This window comes from Xyrauchen texanus, chromosome 10, assembly GCF_025860055.1.
Source record: "Xyrauchen texanus isolate HMW12.3.18 chromosome 10, RBS_HiC_50CHRs, whole genome shotgun sequence".
NCBI lineage: Eukaryota > Metazoa > Chordata > Actinopteri > Cypriniformes > Catostomidae > Xyrauchen > Xyrauchen texanus.
In genome coordinates this window covers 25,297,125-25,317,307 of record NC_068285.1, presented here as the reverse complement: position 1 = coordinate 25,317,307, position 20,183 = coordinate 25,297,125, and the positions used below count along the sequence as shown (strand labels likewise).

The 20,183-nt window shown below is 38.6% G+C and overlaps 2 protein-coding genes across 9 annotated transcripts in view; one reads left to right on the top strand and one right to left on the bottom strand.

Annotated features, from left to right (window-relative positions):
- Positions 1–1,444: 1,444 nt before the first annotated feature.
- Positions 1,445–19,314, bottom strand: LOC127650661 (epsilon-sarcoglycan-like). 7 transcript variants are annotated; one of them, XM_052136233.1, is made up of 13 exons: positions 19,104–19,311; positions 18,671–18,757; positions 11,957–12,079; positions 10,863–11,020; positions 10,489–10,561; positions 9,142–9,343; positions 6,600–6,762; positions 5,757–5,971; positions 3,831–3,857; positions 3,142–3,330; positions 2,741–2,784; positions 2,285–2,322; positions 1,447–2,183 (listed from the first exon to the last, which is right to left on the bottom strand). In XM_052136233.1, exons 1-13 carry the CDS (start codon positions 19,138–19,140, stop codon positions 2,133–2,135), a joined length of 1,407 nt encoding a protein of 468 aa, XP_051992193.1. In that variant the 5' UTR covers positions 19,141–19,311; the 3' UTR covers positions 1,447–2,132. The 7 variants fall into 7 exon arrangements, with proteins under 7 accessions (XP_051992197.1, XP_051992198.1, XP_051992193.1 ...); XM_052136236.1 differs by having other exon boundaries at positions 9,142–9,340; XM_052136237.1 differs by lacking the exon at positions 3,831–3,857 and having other exon boundaries at positions 1,445–2,183; positions 19,104–19,314.
- The window catches only part of LOC127650656 (neurabin-1-like), a 76,362-nt gene continuing 72,043 nt past the window's right edge, over positions 15,865–20,183 (top strand). Inside the window, exon 1 of one of the 2 annotated variants that reach the window (XM_052136224.1) lies at positions 15,865–16,123. The gene's annotated coding sequence lies outside the window, so the exon portion shown is untranslated. The remainder of the gene's footprint in view (positions 16,124–20,183) is intronic. The other variant, XM_052136227.1, reaches the window with a different exon arrangement.

Sequence of the window (20,183 nt, the reverse complement as noted above, 5' to 3'; positions counted from 1 at the left end):
GATTTCCCTTATGTTTATTTTAAAGGGGACCTATTATGCAAAATTCACTTTTACATGGTGTTTGTAGGCTACGTAAATATGAGTCGGCAGTGTGTGTACACAACCACCCTTCACCTCGCCCACGACTGTTGACGGACTCCACCCTAGTATCATAGATCCCCTGAGTGATAACACATTTTCTCCGCGCTGTAGCAGATACTGTGAGAAGTCGTCTCAGCTTCGTAAGCGTCATAAGTGTTCTGCTGTTGGCCGTAAAAGTGAACATAGGAGTCTTCATGTACTCCTGACATCAGAGCCACTGAAGTCGCGTTTGTTTTCGAAGGAAATGTGCCCCAAAACACAGAAATTGTGTATGTTTGTGCAAATCATTTTACACCGGACTGCTTTGTGAATGAGTGTCAATATAAAGCAGGATTTTCACACACACACACAAAAAAAAATATTCTCAGCTTTAAATCCTGAAGATGTAGGTATCGCACTTTATATTTTGTGAAAGTTTGCAAATCGTCTTTCCGAATGTGCTTGTTAGCTGATTCCACGGCTAATGCAGCTAAAGTTACCATTGTCTCTGATTGTATTCACGGAGACCAGAACACATACAAACACACATATTCATACATATATGGCTGAACTCCGGTATGTATGCTGTCAGTCATATTGGTTATGATTTGTTGTTGCTTTAGTATCCGAAGCACAAGCTTTAAAATCACAATTTTAAGGTATTTTGAGCTGAAACTTCAGACACATTCTGGGGTCACCTGAGACTTATATTACATCTTGTAAAAAGGGGCATAATGGTCTCCTTTAAGGTAAGCTCAATCAACAGCATTTGTAGCATGTTGATTACGATAGAATATAATTTTGACTAAAAACTTGTTAAAAAAATAAATGGAAGTGAAGTGGCCAGTCCATAAATGCTAAAGTAGGCTACTCATTGCTTCAAAAGTATAGCTACAAGATGTAAACATGTTAAAATGCTATTAGTGTGATAAAAGGCTTACTAACTTATCTGTGTTATATCAAATACTGGGATTACATGATTTGTTGTCATCTGTGGGGTTCTCCCTCAGGCTGGTGGGGGACATCAAGAGACACATGGCTGATCATGTGTAGAGGAAACATTTGTCGGAATGGCTCTCCATACAAAAGATGGAACATTTGGACTGAGGGTGCCTTAGTTTATGATTAAATGGAGAAAGGTGAAATATTAGAAACAACTGTGTTTTTCAATATTTATGGACTGACCCCATAGACTTCTATTGTAAGTGCCTTACTGCAACCACAATTAAAATGATTTATTTATGGAAATCAACATTATGCCACAGAGCTTCAATTATAATTAACACTCATACTCAGTATTTTCTAATGATAAATGTTTTTTTTTTTTTTTTTTATCAAAACAGATTTACACATAAAAGAGAACAAAATTACCAAAAAGAATCATAATATCCCTTCCATGTGCCCCCATTAGTGGTAGACCAAAGGAAATCTAGTGTATCTGAAAAGAAAAAACTTTTCCTTTCTTTACTCTTAAAATTAGAAAACATTTGACATGTTTAATTTTGATTCCTTCAGCGTGCCCATCTTAAAAGTGCACTCAGTATTTTTTTCCTCATTCAAAAAGTTATAAATGGATTGCAATTTTAAAAAGTAGCCTATGTATGAAATCATTAACACTCATGAGAGATGAAGACTCCAGTCACCTCAGCAACATTATAAAAACTGTTTTATTCTTCATGGAGAGGGTCCCCTCATGGGGGTGGCCATATTAGAATCACATGACCAGCTGAATACAACTCAATTGCAGTAACCTTCCTGTTATTGGACACTTTCACTCATGGGTTGAAGTAATCATGGCTGACTGTGAACAGTGGTTTTTGAAAATGGCATAGTTAACTGAAAAAGAATTGCATTTGAATGATGCTGCATTCGTGCCCCTAGGGGTCAGTGTAAGTCCAAGTTGCTGAGTGCACCTTCAAAACAAATTCCACTGTGAATACACAAATGTTTTGTGCATTGCACTTTCAGACATATGCTTTACAACAAAAAGCCATTGAGTTTAAAGCTATAGCTACACATGCACATTTGGCATAAAATAAACAGTTACAAAAATGAAGCCTTAGAGGACCTCATCACAGGTTTAAAGCTTCTGCCACCTTCCTCTCCTCAGGAATACCATTTACCTACAATGAGAAGAACATTTAGAGACAAACTCCAAATGGTTTATCTGCTTCTAAAACAACCAACATGGCACACTATCAGAGAAGCAAAGAGTAATACTCGCCTCTAATCTCCGAAAAGTCGACATACAATAATTATCTCCTTTGTTAGCATGAATGAATGAATCACATGTTAGGAAGAGATTTCAAGACGATTGATGGCGGTTCATTATATGTACATGGGTTCACCAGAGTGCAATGAAAGGAGCTTAACCACTGCGTAACCATTTCTGTGCCACTAGCCACACCAAATGAAAATGCAACATTGGTTTAACCAATTCTGTGAATCATCAGCCAGTGGAAGACAGGGGGAGTGTTCGTAATTTGTTGGATTTTTTTTCTTTCTGTTTGGTGCCACTAGTGCCACAAAAACTACTCACATTACCTTCAGTGAGAGTTTAAGTCTGTTTTATTTTGGCAACTGCAGTCAGTTTCATTGATCAGAAGAACATATTACAGTGCTTGCTGTGCATAACACAGGTATGAAAATCTTACGCATCTACAATGGATGCTGCACTTACCAGAAGTCTGCTGCTGTGGTATTTGAATCTGATTTTGAAGATTTCTGTAAATAAATACAAAGCTTTATTATACCTGACTTGGCTCCATGACAAAAAAGTCATTACTAGCACTACTCTATCATTTTCTGCATTGCCTTAGTAAATCATTTTAATGTTGATCTTTAAAGTTTTTGCTCATGCTAATGGAACATGTTTTGGTCTGTTCTATGCTCTATAAGTCATCAGGCAGTTTCAAAACCAGGTCATTCAGAGATTCTGTCTAGTTTTTAAGATGTAAACAGTGGATTACAGTAGCCTAGTTTCTCATCTCCTCTTTAACCAGATCCACAAGACTGATCCACTGTGTGCAAGCCTTGCTTTCTACCCAGAAACCCTGATTAAAGCCAAAGTAACACACTCACGTCTGCGTCTGCATGAGTGGCATACTGGTGGTCTCGTAGTTGTCGGGGTGGATGGGCGGCACCACCTCTCCGCTCACAGGGTGAAAGACTGGCAGTGTTGAGAGAGGCCAAGAGATCTCCCTGTTCTTAGACATGTTGCGAAGCTCCTTAGTAGACTTCTGAATGGAGCTGTGGTGAACCAGCTGTATACTGGGAATGGAAAGAGCAACTAAATGACTACTTCAAGAAAGCACACAGTACTGTTTATACATAACATGTGCAAAAGTATAGGGTAGAATAAACAATGTTCCTATGCAACCTATACACATTTTTTTGACTAATAAAGAACTCATAAACAACTATGCTGGGGTTTTCTTTGTATCAAGTTTGCAAACGAATACTGATTCATATTGTTGCCTTTTGCCACACTGCCTTTCCTTATTTATTATCTCTGATCATAATAAAAATGTGAGAGTTGAGCTGGCATACTGCATATTTAATCTATATTGCCCCTAACTCTGTTACTGTAGCAGTCAAGTTGATGATTCCATGGACACATAAAAATGATTTAATGAATGAGATGGATATGAACATGTCACATAAAAATACAGGGAATTCAAAATAAAATAATGAGGGAATAACCTATCCAAAGAAATGATAAACCAAATAAACCAAGAAAAAGCCAAAACCACAGGAGAGGGAACACTTACTCTGGTGTTTGCATGTTTCTTTTTTTCCTAGAAACAAAACAAAATGACTGAATTAAATACTAATATTAATATTTAGAGACAACCACACAAAAGAAAATGGAGAGCGAATCAGGTTCAAATGGTGGGGAATGGAGGTGTGTAGATTTTAAATGAAGTCTGGTGGTGTGGGGTTCTCCCTCAGGCTGGTGGGGGACATCAAGAGACACACAGGGATTGGCTGATCATGTAGAGGAAACATCTGTCGGAATGGCTCTGAATACAACAGATGGAACCTTTGGACTGAGGGTGCCTTAGTTAATGATTAAATGGAGAAAAAACAAAAACTGACCACAGAAGTGGATGCTTGATGAGGATGAGCATGAATGTGACCCTGTCCTGCCCTTCATTATTTAACTGAGGTGCTACAAGTTGTCACATTCTACATCGATCTCAGAAGTCCTTGTGAATCTCACTTAAATGGTTTAAAAGATGCTTTACTGTCACAAAACAGTTTATCCCTATGATTAGGATGAAAAATCTTTAAAATGCTAATATAATTATACTGATAAATACTGTAAACAATTGTCATTAAAGGGATAGTTCACCCACAAATGAAAATTCTCTCATCATTTACTCACTCTCATGTCCTCCCAGATTTGTACAACTTTCTTTCTTCAGCAAAACACAAACAAAGATTTTTAGAAGAATATTTCAGCTCTGTAGGTCCATACAATGCAAGTGATTGGGTGCCAAAATGCTGACACTCCAAAAAAGCACATAAAGGCAGCATAAAAATAATCCATCCAACTCCAGTGTTTTAATACATATTTTCAGAAGTGATACAGTAGGTGTGGTCAGGGCTGGAATGGTAATCTGGCATACTGGGAATTTTCCCGGTGACCCAACGCACTGGGGCAGATCAGGGTGGACTGGCCATCGGGAGAAACAAGCAGGCCGCTGTAAGCTAAAATCGGCCGCAATGAGCTAAAATGAGCCACCGCGTTAGCATACACTCTCCCCCAACAACTTTTGGGCCAGTTGCTATATAAAATCCCGGGCCGATTTCTCTTCCCAGTCCAGCCCTTGGTGTGGGTGAGAAACAGATCAATATTCAAGTCCATTTTATGCTAGTAATTCTTCTCCCTGCCCAGTAGGGGGCGTATGCATGAAGAATGTGAATCACCAAAAACACATGAAGAAGCATGTGAAAGAGAAAGTTAAAGTGGAGACTGACTGAGCAGGGAGGATAATTTATAGTAAAAAGGACTTAAATATTTATCTGTTTCTCACCCACACTTATCATATCTCTTCTGAAGACATTGATAAAACCACTGGAGTCTTATGGATTACTTTTATGATGACTTATGTGGGTTTTGGAGCTTCAAAATTTTGGCACCCATTCACTTGCATTGTATGGACCTACAGGGCGGAAATATTCTTCTAAAAATCTTAATTTGAGTTCAGCAGATGAAAGTCGTACACATATGGAATGGCATAAGGTGAGTAAATTCTGAAAAAATTATCATTTTGGGGTGAACTATTCCTTTAATTAGACACAGCAGTTCACCCAAAAATACAAATTCTGTCATCATGTACTGTACTCACCCTTTTGTTGTTTCAAACCCCTGTGACATTCTTTCTTTTGCGGAACACAAAAAAGGATGTTAGGCAGCATGTTAGCCACAGCTACCATTCACTTTCAATGTATGGATGAAAGATGCAAAAAAGTGAATGGTGACTGAGACTTAACATTCTCATTTAGTGTTCTGCAGAAGAAAGACAGTCATACAGGTTTTAGATAACATAAAGGAGAGTAATTGATGACATAATTAAAATTTTGGGGTGAACTGTCCTTTTAACTAAATTGCAAATGCATTCTTGTTTTTACTTTTGTGCTGTGTGTGGGTGTGTTTCACATTCACCAAGATTTAAGTACAGTAAACTTACACCCCTTCCCGTCGGCAGCACATGGAATAGCCAAGGATGATGAAGAGTACCAGGGCAACAGCCGAAGGTGCAGCCAGTGTGATCAGGAAGTCGGCAAAATAGTCCCTACTTTTCAGTGATTCAGGAGGCGGGTTGTACTCTCCGATGTCCGGTAGCACTCCCGTGCCCGGGTCTGGGCGATTACTGTACACTGGAACTACCTTAGTGATGTCCACCTTCAAAACCAAAAAAAACAGAAGCTTAGCATAATAAAAATGTTGTCAGATTTGTTTCTAATTAGTAACAAAAATTAAAACATATCAGCAACACTAATGATATACTGTACATTGCAGCTGCAAAAATACATTTAAAATATTTTTCATATTCAAGGTGGGAATATATTACATTTCTATTGTTGGAGCTCTGGTGGGCCGACTATTTCTTTTGAAGCTATCTGTGAAAGGTTTTTCATAGTAAATGTATAAGGCTAACACTGATTTAGTGACGAATACAAAAAATGTATGCTAATTTGTCTCCAAGAAGTTCTAAATACCCTTGTGCATAACATTGTCTGTGAGGCAGTATGTCTGAAAAACATTACGTTTCATTATTCCCCTGAGTTTTGCTCACTGAAAGGAATGCTCTGAAAAGAGGGCAGGCATTATACAATGTTATGTTTTTCTCATGAATAGTAATTACAATGTATGATATTTGCACTCTAGCCTCTAACATGTTACATTCATACAAAATGCCTCTAAAAAGCATGCCATGCTTATTGCATACATCAGTAGATTCAAAAGTGGCCCAAAAGACATCCACATTTCACAGTATGAGTAAACACTGGCCCTTGGCCCTGAAGCTTACCAGAGAGATCTTGCACCAGTCGATGTTGAACTGAGCTCTGAACTTCTTGTCGCAACTGATGAAGGGGTCCATCTCCTGACTGCATCGCAGCTGGTTTTGTGGAGTCTCCACCTCTCGCAGACATGATGAGAACTGCACATCTGCTCCCACCATCACATACACGCTGTGCATGGCATAAAGTCTGCATCAGGACTTTTCCAAAGGTTTACATTTATTCATAATTTACTTCATACATTAACAACAACAACTTACATTTATATAGCACTTTTCTCAAACTGCTTTACATAGTATAGGGGAAATCTCCTCAACCACCACCAGTGTGCAGCATCCACCTGGATGATGCAAAGGCAGCCATAGTGCACCAGAACACCCACACTATTGGTGGAGAGGAGATGGTAGAGTGATGTAGCCAATTCAGGGATGGAGATTATTAGGACATGATAGATAGGGGCCAATGGGGGAATACCCCCCTACTCTTTACAAGAAAGTGCCCTAGGGATTTTTAATGACCACAGAGAGTCAAGACCTCAGTTTAACATCCCATCCAAAAGACGGTGCTTTTTACAGTATAGTGTCCCTGTCACACTATATGACCAACTTCTGTGCCAATCAGCTATTTCAGTGGTTGTCAGTCACTATAGTGTCCCCGTCACTATACTGGGGCATTAGGACCCACACAGACCATAGGGTGAGCACACCCTGCTGGCCTCCCTAATACCACTTCCAGCAGCAACCTTGGTTTTCCCCAGGAGGCCTCCCATCCAGGTACTGGCCAGGCTCAACCCTGCTTAGCTTTAGTGGGCAACCAGGCAATAGCCACAGGGTGATATGGTAGCCGACACATTACACTAATGCTACTTCATATTTGTTTGATATCTAACACTATATGACCAACTTCTGTGCCAATCAGCTATTTCAGTGGTTCTCAATTGGTGGGTAGTGTGTTTGTTGCAGGTCTGTTCTGATAGGGTTGTGGACCGCAGAAAGAAAAAAAATAAATAAATGCAAATAAAATGCAGCTAACCATATAAACACATATTTAGTTTAGCAAAATAAACAAGCTTATCAACTTCCAATCTTTTTTTGTTGCTGACGTCAAAGTCTGTGTGTCAAATAAAATCTACTATATTCTGGCGCAAACTGATAGGTCATGTGGTAGAAGCTAATCAACATGAAAAGTTTGCATGGCATATAGGGCTGGGACAACGATGACGTCGACGCAAAAAATACGTCGACACAAAATATGCGCGTCGATTCGTCGGACCCAAATCAAAGATGGCGGCGCCGGAGCGTAGTAGCAACACGAGTGGCTCCTCAGACTATCAGAAGTGCAAGGCGGCATGCACTCGTTCCTCTAAAGTATGGGAATTCTTTAATTTAAAAGGAAACAATTCCGTGATATGCCGTCTTTGCAAAATGGAGATGGCCTTCCATTCTAGCACCACTGCACCAGCAGCTACAGATGACAGAGCACCGTAAGTTTTTTCAACTCTCCACTTTGCACTCGATGTTGGAGTAGGCTATAATACGTTGTCGACACCTAAAGTTTTCACTTATAGCTATTAATAATGCGCTTATAGCTATGAATGTCGTGAAAAATACATAGAGGACACTGACAACGCGCTGACAGACAGGACCAAGCAGGTAACATTTAATAAAGTCTCAACTTTCAAATTTGGTCATTCAAAGAAAATTAAACCATAAATAGGCCTACTATATTGTGGCTCTTTAATGTGTCGTGACAGATTGCCTCAGTTAAAGCTGCTCGTGAACCGATCATCTTTTCCTTGGTTAATTTATAGCATCAAATCAGGCTAAACATGAATGTAGCCTACATCAGAAGGACTGTTGTTTTAACCGCGGAAAGATGTCAGTACAGTAGCCTACAATCATTATTCAAATTCAAATCCACTGACGTTAATCTTCTCTCTCCTGACTACTTTGTCGGACAGAAATGGCGTATTATGATTGATTGATCAGATCGCCAGTCAATCAAACTCCCGGCAAATTATTATTTTTTTTTAACATTTTATACACCCCCACCCCCGATGAAACCAGTATTACCGGTGTTGTCACAAGTCGATTAACCGAATCGAAATCGAATCGGACTGAAAAAATTAATCGTTAGATTAATCGATGCATCAAAAAAATAAATCGCTAGATTAATCGTTTAAAAAATAATCGTTTATCCCAGCCCTAATGGCATACCCTCAATCTTGAAAACCATTTACAAATCTATGCACAGTAAAATAAAATATGACCTAGCCTGCATTAAATACATGTTCAAAAACATGTTCTTTGAATTATTGTCTGAAGAGAGTCATTTTATTTGATTTATTTCATATTTTTTTTGTATTTAATATTATACATTTTTAGTAGTCATTGTTTGATTTAAGGAGATTTCTGTACACCTTTGGTACGGTGTTGGATTGCAACTTTATGTCCAATGCAAAATTTGGATCCTGAAGCAAACCAGTTGAGAATCACTGAGCTATTCAAAAGAATGTTTAGTTTACCATCTTTGCATTTTTTTAGGTCTCACCCCTCTTTTAGGTCATTGATGGGTAAGGGGACTCGTCCGCCCCTGTCCAGTGCTGAAGTGATATTGATGGCATTGAGCCTCTCTGGCTGCCACACATTCTTTACAGCACCGAGGAAATCTCCCAACACCTCACTGGCCAACATCTCTTCAATATTTATGTTCTTGATGAAGAACTCAGCCTGATAGGGCAGGGGAAATTCTGCTGAATGACAGCAAAAGAAGGAGACATCAGCATATTAGAAGTAATCCAAACTAGGTTACATAACAGCTGTATAATAATGTGGCTGTCATGTAGAAGTGGCTGTTACGAGAGTGCAGATGGTGAACTGCGTCACAGTGAGGTCGCATCTGCACTGTAACAGTTGCTCAGCTTAAAGCTCAACAAAGATTGTAAGCTGAAGTGGAATCTCAGAGCAGTCGGTCACAGTAAATCTAATGCAGAATTACCTATATGAGCGCAAAATTGCATTCTCAAGTGTGATGTATAAACACAAATTAATACAAAGGGGAGAATCCACTTAGAATAAATTGTCTGTCTGTAAAAGCGCCATTTTTCTTCACGTGCTCTACTCTTTTCACTAAAGGAATTATGCAGATCAGGCACCTGTTCAAACGCGGCCACAAAATCGCATTAATATAGTAAGAAACCTAACATTACACCTTTGTTATTGTTGTTTCAAAGAAGAATTATGAATGTGTCCTAGTCATGTTTATTTGTTCTCTAAATATTTAAAACGACGGGGGTTCATTGTTGGTATGTGTGTGCTTTGTTTTTCAGAGGATCTTGAGTCATATGTCTAATGCGTTATTGTCCGTGTATTACTTGACATTATTCAGTTAAAAACATATTCAAGAGTGAGCAAAAGTCTTTTTCTTTACCCTATCTATTAATGTCATGACTTTTCAAATAATAATGTGTAAAACTGCATGTATATGATGAACATAATGTATAAAAATGCATCATCTGATTGAAGTCTTTAAGTCTGTTCCAAATGCACACTTTTATAGCTCATGCACCCTCATTGACTAACGCCTCATCAGTTTGCATTCACTTACATCACCAAAGTTTGGACTCAGAGGAGGGCTTAGTGCCATTTGGGACAGGGACAAGGTCTTTAGCAGAAAAGATCAAATTAATGGACTAAAAACCACAAAACTCCCCCTTGAATTTTTTCCTAATGCATGGCTGATGGACTCATGAACCTCAAATGACACAAATACACACTAATCCTTGCTTTAGGATTATTCTCCACTTTGGTTTTCAGTTAAACAATAGAGTCTTTCATTAAGCATATAGCTCCATGATATAATGAGATTTGTAAAATCAACACTGTTCTTAGCTCTCACCTTCGGTAGACATGATGTTTATGACCAAGTTGTGCCTGGCGGTTTCAAAAGTACGTCTGTTATATGCGGTAATCTGCAACGCGCAAGGGTGAAAGTTTAAGCCTGGCTCAGGGCAGCTTTACATTCATACCATGCAGAGAACGTATGAACCAGAAGCAAACACATACAACAGAATAAAGATCTCAATCCCTACATGAATTTAAAGCCTGAACAATACAAAAAGAGGAGATGAAGTTTCCCTGTGCCTCTAAGAATTAAACTTTGCCATTGCCTTCCATTCCCCAAACAAAAAAATGATTGGATTTATTTCTACAAAAATAAAATGTTCTATGGGTTCAAACAATTCTAATAAGCATTCAGACACAATAACAGACCTCTATGATGGTTGGCTTGCCCACATGCTCAGCAGTTGGTGAGCCATAGAGTACGCCGTCACTATGTGGCGTTCTCTGAATGTACCGCAGCCATCCAGGCCTGTCCGGATAGCCTTTTAGGTTGGTGTTAAATGTGATTGGGTCATTACTGGCATCACCTGAAATGAAAAAAATATTAAGACAGTAAGCTTAAAGGGTTAGTTCAACCAAAAATGAAAATTCTCTCATCACTTACTCACCCTAATGATATCCCAGGTGTGTATAGATAGTCAGCATAAAGTCATCCATATGACTCCTGCTGTTAAAGAAATGTCTTTTAAAGCAACCCGATTGCTTTTAGTGTGAAAAGATCAACATTTAAGTACTTTTTCATTCTAAATCATCGCTTCCGGTCTGCAGCGGTATGCACATGTGATGGAACTGCATTGGCACATGAGACACGCGTGAACTGAGGCAAAACATTTTGATCAAAAGTGATCATTTCGCTTTAGAAGACTTTAAACATTGGAGTTGTATCGATTATTTTTTATGCTGAAAGTCTGTGATTTCTGGAGCTTCAAAAGTATGATCACAATCACATTTTAAAACTTACTGAGCTGAGATATTTTTTAATTTTTTTCAAATTGTTCTGCTGAAGAAAGAAAGTCATAAAAACCTGGGATATCATGAGGGTAAGTAAATAATGAGAGTATTTTCATTTTTGGGTGAACTATGCCTTTAAGCAGTAAGAGGAGAATCTACACTATATTGCCTAGAGTTTCTGCCACAAAATAGCACAGCTTTGAGTGCCTTATATATATATATATATATATAATATAATATATATATATACTGTGTGTATTGTATAAATTACTTGAAAATATTAAGGAAACAAATCTCAATCACACAAATCAAGTCTCTGACATGTAAACTAAGATTAATTCTTGATCCCTACTGGTGCTGAGCAAAGTATCTGGAAAAGTTTTTATGCATCATAGCTGTTACTATATCATGTAATTTAGCACGGCTAGAATGGCCTTGAATTATTTGTTAATAAAGTGAAACATTAATTCTGTAGTTGTCTTATTGAGTAGGTAGCAGTGGAGTAACTTTACCTGCTTTTGGATAAGGTGGGAACTCCCCTTTAAAGTATTCTCTCTCAAGCACATGAACGAAAAGCACTCCGGCAGAAGGATAAACATTGCGGTCTGCGTGTGACTTACTCAGGATGGTTATCACTGATGCAGAGAGGAAAGAGAAAAGGGTTATTAAATGTGGCGTAATATAGTGGATTAATTTCCTTCATCCTGCCAAGTGCTCACCAAAACATCTGCATAGAAAAGAGTAACTAAATGGCTTTTTATAAATATTACCAAAACTAATAACATTATAAACGTTGAAACATTGAAACAAACATAGTACAACTTAGGAATATAAATCAGATGATTCAAATGATCAACATAGGTTATCTGTATATTTCTCATTTATTTTAGTGGTTAAGTGTGTAACTAAGGAATTTGTATCTGTTTGTTTGAACGGCTTAACCAATCGCATATGTTTGGGGTGGGACAACCTGTTTGTCTGAGCAATGAGGACAGGGGGAATTGTTTTTCTGCAAGTCGGTTTGATGATCAAGTAGTGTAGAAATTAAGCACTTCACCCATAATGTTTAGGTCCTGTTTCAATACACTGTCTATTTTACCCGTTATTATACATTTATGTTTCTTCCTTGCGTTAAAACCTAAAAAAAAATCCCTATATTGGGAGTTTGTGAGAATGTGTAATGCGTGTGTCTTGGGCATTAGGCCTCTGAGTCTCATTGATTGGTGGACTGTAGTACGGTGAGTCACAATCTCCGAACACTTTAACATTCCACGCTCACTGCATTCCACGCTCACACGCTTTCAACATCAAACCCCTTTCACTGGCACAACTCACGCAAACACATGCGCACACACATATTCTGTCAAGCAATATTGAAGAGGAAAGAGGTCATTTATGCAGCTTTTTTACTAGATAATTGCTGCTGGAAGGATAGTTGCCATTATGCCTTTCCAGTCTCTTTATCTTCTCTCTCCCTTTTCTCATTTCAAGTCAGTTTGGAGTAGGTTAAAAATAACAATCATGATTATTTTGGTCAATATTGAGATCACGATTATTTAACACGATTACCCACTGACTTTGGAAACATCATGCATTTATTGAACTTTTACAAAAAGATATATTTTTAACTGTGGATTTCCTTGAACTTCAAATGTAAAATGCACTGGGTAATTATTTTATGTTATATATGGTAGTCAAATAAAGAAACGCCTCCATCGCCATCATTTACATATATATGTAAATATTATAGGCTATATATATATGAACGCAGCAAAAAAAGAAACATCCCTTTTTCAGGACACTGTATTTTAAAGATAATTTTGTAAAAATCCAAATAACTTTACAGATCTTTATTGTAAAGTGTTTAAACAATGTTTTCCATGCTTGTTCAATGAACCATAAACAATTAATGAACATGCACCTGTGGAACGGTCGTTAAGACACTAATAGCTTACAGACGATTACGGTCACAGTTATAAAAACTAAGGACACTAAGAGACCTTTCTACTGACTCTGAAAAACACCAAAAGAAAGATGCCAAGGGCATAAAAATTGCAATGTCTGTACTGTGAGACGCATAAGAGAGCTTTACAGGGAGACAGGAAGGACAGCAGATCGTCCTCGCAGTGGCAGACCACGTGTAACAACACCTGCACAGGATCGGTACATCCGAATATCACACCTGTGGGACAGGTACAGGATGGCAACAACAACTGCCCGAGTTACACTAGGAATGCACAATCCCTCCATCAGTGCTCAGACCGTCCGCAATAGGCTGAGAGAGGATGGACTGAGAGCTTGTAGGCTTGTTGTAAGGCAGGTCCTTACCAGACATCAACAGCAACAACGTCGCCTATGAGCACAAACCCACATTCGCTGGAACAGACAGGACTGGCAAAAAGTGCTCTTCACTGACGAGTCGCAGTTATGTCTCACCAGGGGTGATGGTCGGACTCACGTTCATCATCGAAGAAATGAGCGTTGCACCTTGGCCTGTACTCTTGAGCGGGATCGATTTGGAGGTGGAGGGTCCGTCATGCTCTGTGGCGGTGTGTCACAGCAACATTGGACTGAGCTTGTTGTCATTGCAGGCAATCTCAATGCTGTACATTACAGGGAAGACATCCTCCTCACTCATGTGGTACCCATGACCCTCCAGCATGACAATGCAATCAGCCATAATGATTGTTCTATGTGTGATTTCCTTCAAGACAGGAATGTCAGTGTTCTACCATGGCCAGCGAAGAGCCCAGATCTCAATCCTATTGAGCACGTCTGGGATCTGTTGGATTGGAGGGCAAGGGCTAGGGCCATTCTCCCCCAGAAATGTCTGGGAACTTGCAAGTGCCTTGGTGGAAAAGTGGGGTAACGTCTCACAGCAAGAACTGGCAAATCTGGTGCAGTCCATGAGGAGTAGATGCACTGCAGTACTTAATGCAGCTGGTGGCCACACCAAATTCTGACTATTACATTTGATTTTGACCCCCTTAGTAGTTGAATCTTTTTATGTTCATACAAATATTTACACATGTTAAGTTTGCTGAAAATAAAAGCAGTTGAAAGTAAGAGGACGTTTCTTTTATGCTGAGATTATATATAGAATACACACACACACACACACACACACACACACATACATATATTTTTGGTGGGGTGGAAATGACACAGACAGTCTATTTTTTTAAGAATGAATAGAATTATTTTTCATAAAGTCAATATTGAAATTGTTTATTTTATTTTGTGTATATTTTGATTATCATAGTTTTAAACATGTAAAAATGTGTATTTTTATAATGGATTTTAATAGTTTAATACTGAAAGTCTTGGCCTGGGATAAGATTAAAACCATAATAATCTATACATATGAGGCATTTGAAAGGCACCAAAATTAAATAATGAAGGCATGGTCCAAAGTTTCCGAGACCCCATACAAACAAAATAAAAAAGTATCAAAATTAAATAAATAAATTATACTACTATATTTTTCAAATAAGGGCATCCCTAAATGTCCTCAAAGGCAGGTTTTCACCGTTTTAGCTTATAGGGACAAATTTGTCCCCAGAGTATAGCAAAGTACACACCAATATAACAGTTCTTAAGTACCAATTATAGAGTCATATAAGGCTGATCCAATCTAAAAAAAACACTTTTATATGAATTTAGGCTTGTCCAGATACTACCACACTCTTGTCCTAGTCTACTATAACAGAAAGTCTAGACTTTACAATTAATGACTAATTATGCCCATCTAAATAGCCTAATTTCTGTGATAATAAGAGATATGACTATTGGAAGAACTACTTCAATGTGCAAAGTTCACAGAAATTCAAAGCATTCTGTAAAAGAAAAAACACACCTTCACAGCTATGGGCTTTGAGAACACCTGTGTCGTTAAAAATGTTTACTAACTGTTATATCCATGACAGATATTGATCCATTTTCCAGGGTGTCGATGACTGTGGTTTTGTGCTAATGGGGCCACAGATGCATGCTTTGAATAACTGGAGTGCCAGATGGGTTATTCTGTCACCCTGTGGGTGACCTTAGCCCAGAGCCTGATATAAACCTGATAGCAACTACAACAAATCACAGAGGTTATAAAATGATCTGAATACTGTGTGAACACAAGGCCAACTGAAGGTGATACACAACAGTATATTCTAATAGTTCAACCATTAGCGGTTAATACCAAACTTTTCACCACATTCTAATGGCAGAGCAACGGTGCACATGCGCACATACACATGTAACGCATGCATATTACAGACAGGCCCTGCAGTAGAAATGGCTAATCCTGGTTTATGCTTTTATGGGCCGACCATGGGTGGGCCAAATGAAGATATTCTTCATGTGCCTAGTGAGAAAAGACACTCTTTTCTCTCTCTCCCTTTCAATGGCACAGCCAGGGATGTTCAACTGAACTGTTGAATCGGTGCCGTTTTCTCTTTTCCAGTCAAGGGAAGCTCATGCGCTTCGCAAGTCATTGATAAGAAAAAAAAAACTCTGTGTAGACTAATTGTAGGATTGCAAAACTGTAGACGTCAAAGTGTTCAAAGTGCTTTTGCCTGGAAGAGAACACTATCCATAAAACTGGGTCAGCCTGTCATGACTAAGCTGCAGCCGGGGGCATGCTAGAAGTGAAGTGAGAAAATGCTTGTCTCATGCCGTCCATTCAACAGGTAATACCGATTTTCATTTTTAAACAATTTCAGATACATTTCTTTGAGTTGACAGAATGCTTTTACATAATGACAATGCATTTGTAATGGACAAAAAAATGCTAAATCTACTATGCACATTTAATGTGAATGGGTAAAACGTTAAAAAAATATATATATTTATACAAATTGGAGGGTGCATCGCTGCCCCATCTTAAAATAAAATACAAACAGTAGTCTTGTTAATGAAGTAGTTTTGAACACTGCTTTAATAAAGTCAAAATGAGAGTAAATTATACAGGCTGGCGATTCAGCAGGTTGGTAGGTGTTAAGCTCAAAAAGCTTTGCACTGGGAAAGAGCTGCTTGTGTTATGATCACTCCAAACTCATCGGCTGTGTTTTAAAACCTAGTGAACTGCCTACATAGTCAGCATGTGATTCTCACCAAACCCGTCAAGAAAATGTCCAGGTTCTATTTTACGCAAAAATATAAAGAATTTTTTTTTGGTATTAATTTATCATGAACATTTCACTCTTTGTTTAGATTATAATAGTTTTAAACATGTAATAATTAGTATTTTTATAATGGATAATGTTTAGCTTCAAACTAAATTCATGGCCTGGGACAAGGTTAAAACAGAAATAATCTATAAATGAGGCATTTGAAAAGTACCAAAATTAAATGATAAAGGCATGGTCAAAAGTTTCCAATTCAGTTTTAATGAAACCCCATATGAGAGAAGAAAAAAAACACATATATATGTATATATGAGAGAGAGAGAGAGAGAGAGAGAGAGAGGGGGGGTTGAAATCAGAAGTTTGCATACACTTAGTTATGTACACTTATGTTGGCAAATTGGACATGTACTTGTGGATGTATATTAAGGCCCACTTTCAAACTCAGTGCCTCTTTGCTTAATCAAAATAAATCAGCCAAAAAGCAATTATGGACTTCCAAAAGTTGCAATTTCCAAACACCTGAATGTCCCATGTTCATCTGTACAAACAATAGTACTTAAGTATAAACACCATGGGACCAACATTCTGGATGTTGACACATTCTGTCTCCAACAGAAGTATGAAAAATGCAAATCAATCCCAGAACCACAGCAAAGGACCTTTTAAAGATGCTGGAGGAAACAGGTAGACAAGTATCTATATCCACAGTAAAACGAGTCCTATATCAACATAACCTGAAAGGCTGCTCAGCAAGGAAGAAGCCAATGCTCAACCACCGTAAAAAAGCCAGACTACAGTTTGCAAGTGCATGTGGGGACAAAGATCATACTTTTTGGAGAAATGTCCTCTGGTCTGATTAAATTTTCTGTTTGGCCATAATGACCATCATTATGTTTGGAGGAAAAAAGGTGAGGCTTGCAAGCCGAAGAACACCATCCCAACCATGTGCGAGCAAGGAGGCCTACAAACCTGACTCAGTTACACCAGTTCTGTGTGGAGGAATGGTCCAAAATTCCAGCAACTTATTGTGAGAAGCTTGTGGAAGGCCACCCAAAACGTTTGACTAAAGTTAAACAATTTAAAGGCAATGCTACCAAATACTAACAAAGTGTATGTAAACTTCTGACCCACTGGGAATGTGATGAAAGAACTAAAAAACTAAAATATATCATTCTCTCAATTATTATTCTGACACTTCACATTCTTATAATAAAAATAATGATCCTAACTGACCTAAATCAGGGAATTTTTTCTACAATAAAATGTCAGGAATTGTGAAAAACGACTCGGTTACTAACGTTACCTCGGTTCCCTGAGAGGAGGGAACGACTATTGCGTAAGTAGCTTACGCTATGGGAAAACTCCGTTTCTTTCAATATTTCTCGAGAAACGGAGTTTTCCCATAGCGTAAGCTACTTACGCAATAGGAGAGACCTCTCGATAGGGAACTGAGTGTAACGGATAAAGAATGGGCAAGGAGGAGGCGGGAACAAGCTGAACAGTCAACATAAACTTTAATGATGTAAATTAACTTAAAATAAACAAACAAACAAACAAACAAACAAACACAGACACATATGCAAAGTCTCTCTCGAACCAGCGTCTCCTGCTGCCCCATATCTCGCTCTCACGCTGATCAGCTGATTCAGCCCCTGCCGTGCTCCATCATGGCCAGGCCACGCCCTCCTCCTCGTCACACTGAGTTTAAATGTATTTGGCTATGGTGTATGTAAACTTCTGACTTCAACTGTATATTCTATAGACTACCCTATACTAAATGACTAACCCTATACTAAACTTATTTTTTCAAATCCCTAAATGTCCCCAAATACAGGTTTTGTCAGTTTTAGCTTATATGGGCAAATTAGTAAATAATGTTTAGATTGAGAACAATGGGAATGGAAAACATCCCGACGTGTTACGGTAGTGGGAATTTGGTGGTTAAATGTGGTTAAGTGTCCTGAGAATAATGGCACACATTATTATTATTAGGGCATTTTTCTTTACAGGTTTTGTGAGAATGGTCACGCGCTTATTGTGCCCAAAACTGCTGTCTAGTAAGGCAGCTCACTAGGTTTCGAGACACCGTCAGTCTTTCCAATCACTCACCGCCACTCTGCGACACAGATCTCTGTTTGGAGTCGATTAAAGCCCGGATTTGACCGTGTATGCCATTGGCAGAACGAACAATTAGGGCTTTTACGACGGACACAGAGGAGAAAAAATATGTAAATGTCATTTAAAATGTACTAATAAATATTGCGTCACAATCATTCAAAACATTCCTCTTAAAAAGTCAAAACAACCAAGTGTGTTTTGATGCTGGCATTTAGCAATCTGCCATCGTATGTGCAGCATTTATAAACTGTAATACACTAACGTTACTCTAGCGCTTTGAATTCATTGTTAAAGCGTATGCACTTTATCACTATGATGTAATGAGCTCGAGAGCTATTCCGTTAGCCAGCAGGCTAGCTATCATCCAAAGAAAAAGAACGAACAATCCTCCCATTGTCGTCGACTCAAGCCTATATATACATACCCACTATGAGCCACACGAAAACGCTGACCGAGGCCATCGTTCACTTGCTGCAATAACAATTAACATCACACGTTTGAGGTGTAGCTTGTGGTCCTCGGGATGTAACAGCCATAACAAGTAGTATCATCCACTGCTCGGATTCCTCCCACTCACTCACTCAGTCACTCAGCGCGAGCGCATTGTGGTTGCAGCTGATGATGATGGGCGCTGGTTGGCTGGAACATCTGGCGCAGATGCTGGAAGAGATCTCCAGTTTTATTTACAAGGGGAGCGCTGTAAGGACGAACTGGAATCATGTTATGCATAGCTGTATGCATACTGTTGCCTATTGGTTTGGTTTGTTGGTTTGCAAAAGTATGCAATGCTAGAGAGCGTTTTCAAAAGTCTGTTTTCAGAAGAGGAAAGTGCCGTTCCAGTGTAGATGAGGCGTAAATGTAGCAAAACTCAAGGCGTTTTCAAAATAAAGCATTTTATTGTGAATGTGTCCAGATCAGTGGCATTTGTTAATTAGTTGGACAATTCTAGTTTAGTCAAGACACATTGCCTGCTTTTAGTGTTTATTGGGTGCATCTAGGCATAATTGTGTTGATCTGCTCATTTGTTAACTCAGATATCATCTCATGGAGTCCCTCCAGCATCTCGGGCCCTAAACCCTGGTTGTGTAAGATACAGATGCAAAACCTGTCTAATTATTTTGGAGAACGCTTGAGGCTCCCCCTCCCCCATCCATCATGGCAGTAAGCTCTAAAGATGACAAAGACATGAGGTCTATTACAATGTCTTCAGCCCCCCCATGGAGAGGCTGAGCAGACAGATGGCCTTGGTCATTTGTACTGCACAATGCTCCACAACTGGACAGTCTAGGGAAAGCCAAGGGTGATACAAACCCTCTATTACGTCTGTACTGATTTTTGTACAAATATATATATATATACAGGTGTTGGACATATAATTAGAATATCATCAAAAAGTTGATTTATTTCAGTAATTCAATTCAAAAAGTGAAACTTGGATATTATATTCATTCATTACACACAGACTGATATATTTCAAATGTTTATTTCATTTAATTGTGATGAT

Excerpts from the sequence above, each read along its gene's own strand:
- LOC127650661 (XM_052136233.1), bottom strand. The coding sequence starts at position 19,140 with ATGGCCTCGGTCAGCGTTTTCGTGTGGCTCATAGTGG. Across the intron at positions 3,858-5,756 it reads TGCTGCCGACGGGAAGGGGT|GAAAAAAAGAAACATGCAAA; the intron begins GTAAGTTTACTG and ends TTTTGTTTCTAG. Across the intron at positions 2,785-3,141 it reads CCACTCATGCAGACGCAGAC|AAATCTTCAAAATCAGATTC; the intron begins GTGAGTGTGTTA and ends ATTTATTTACAG.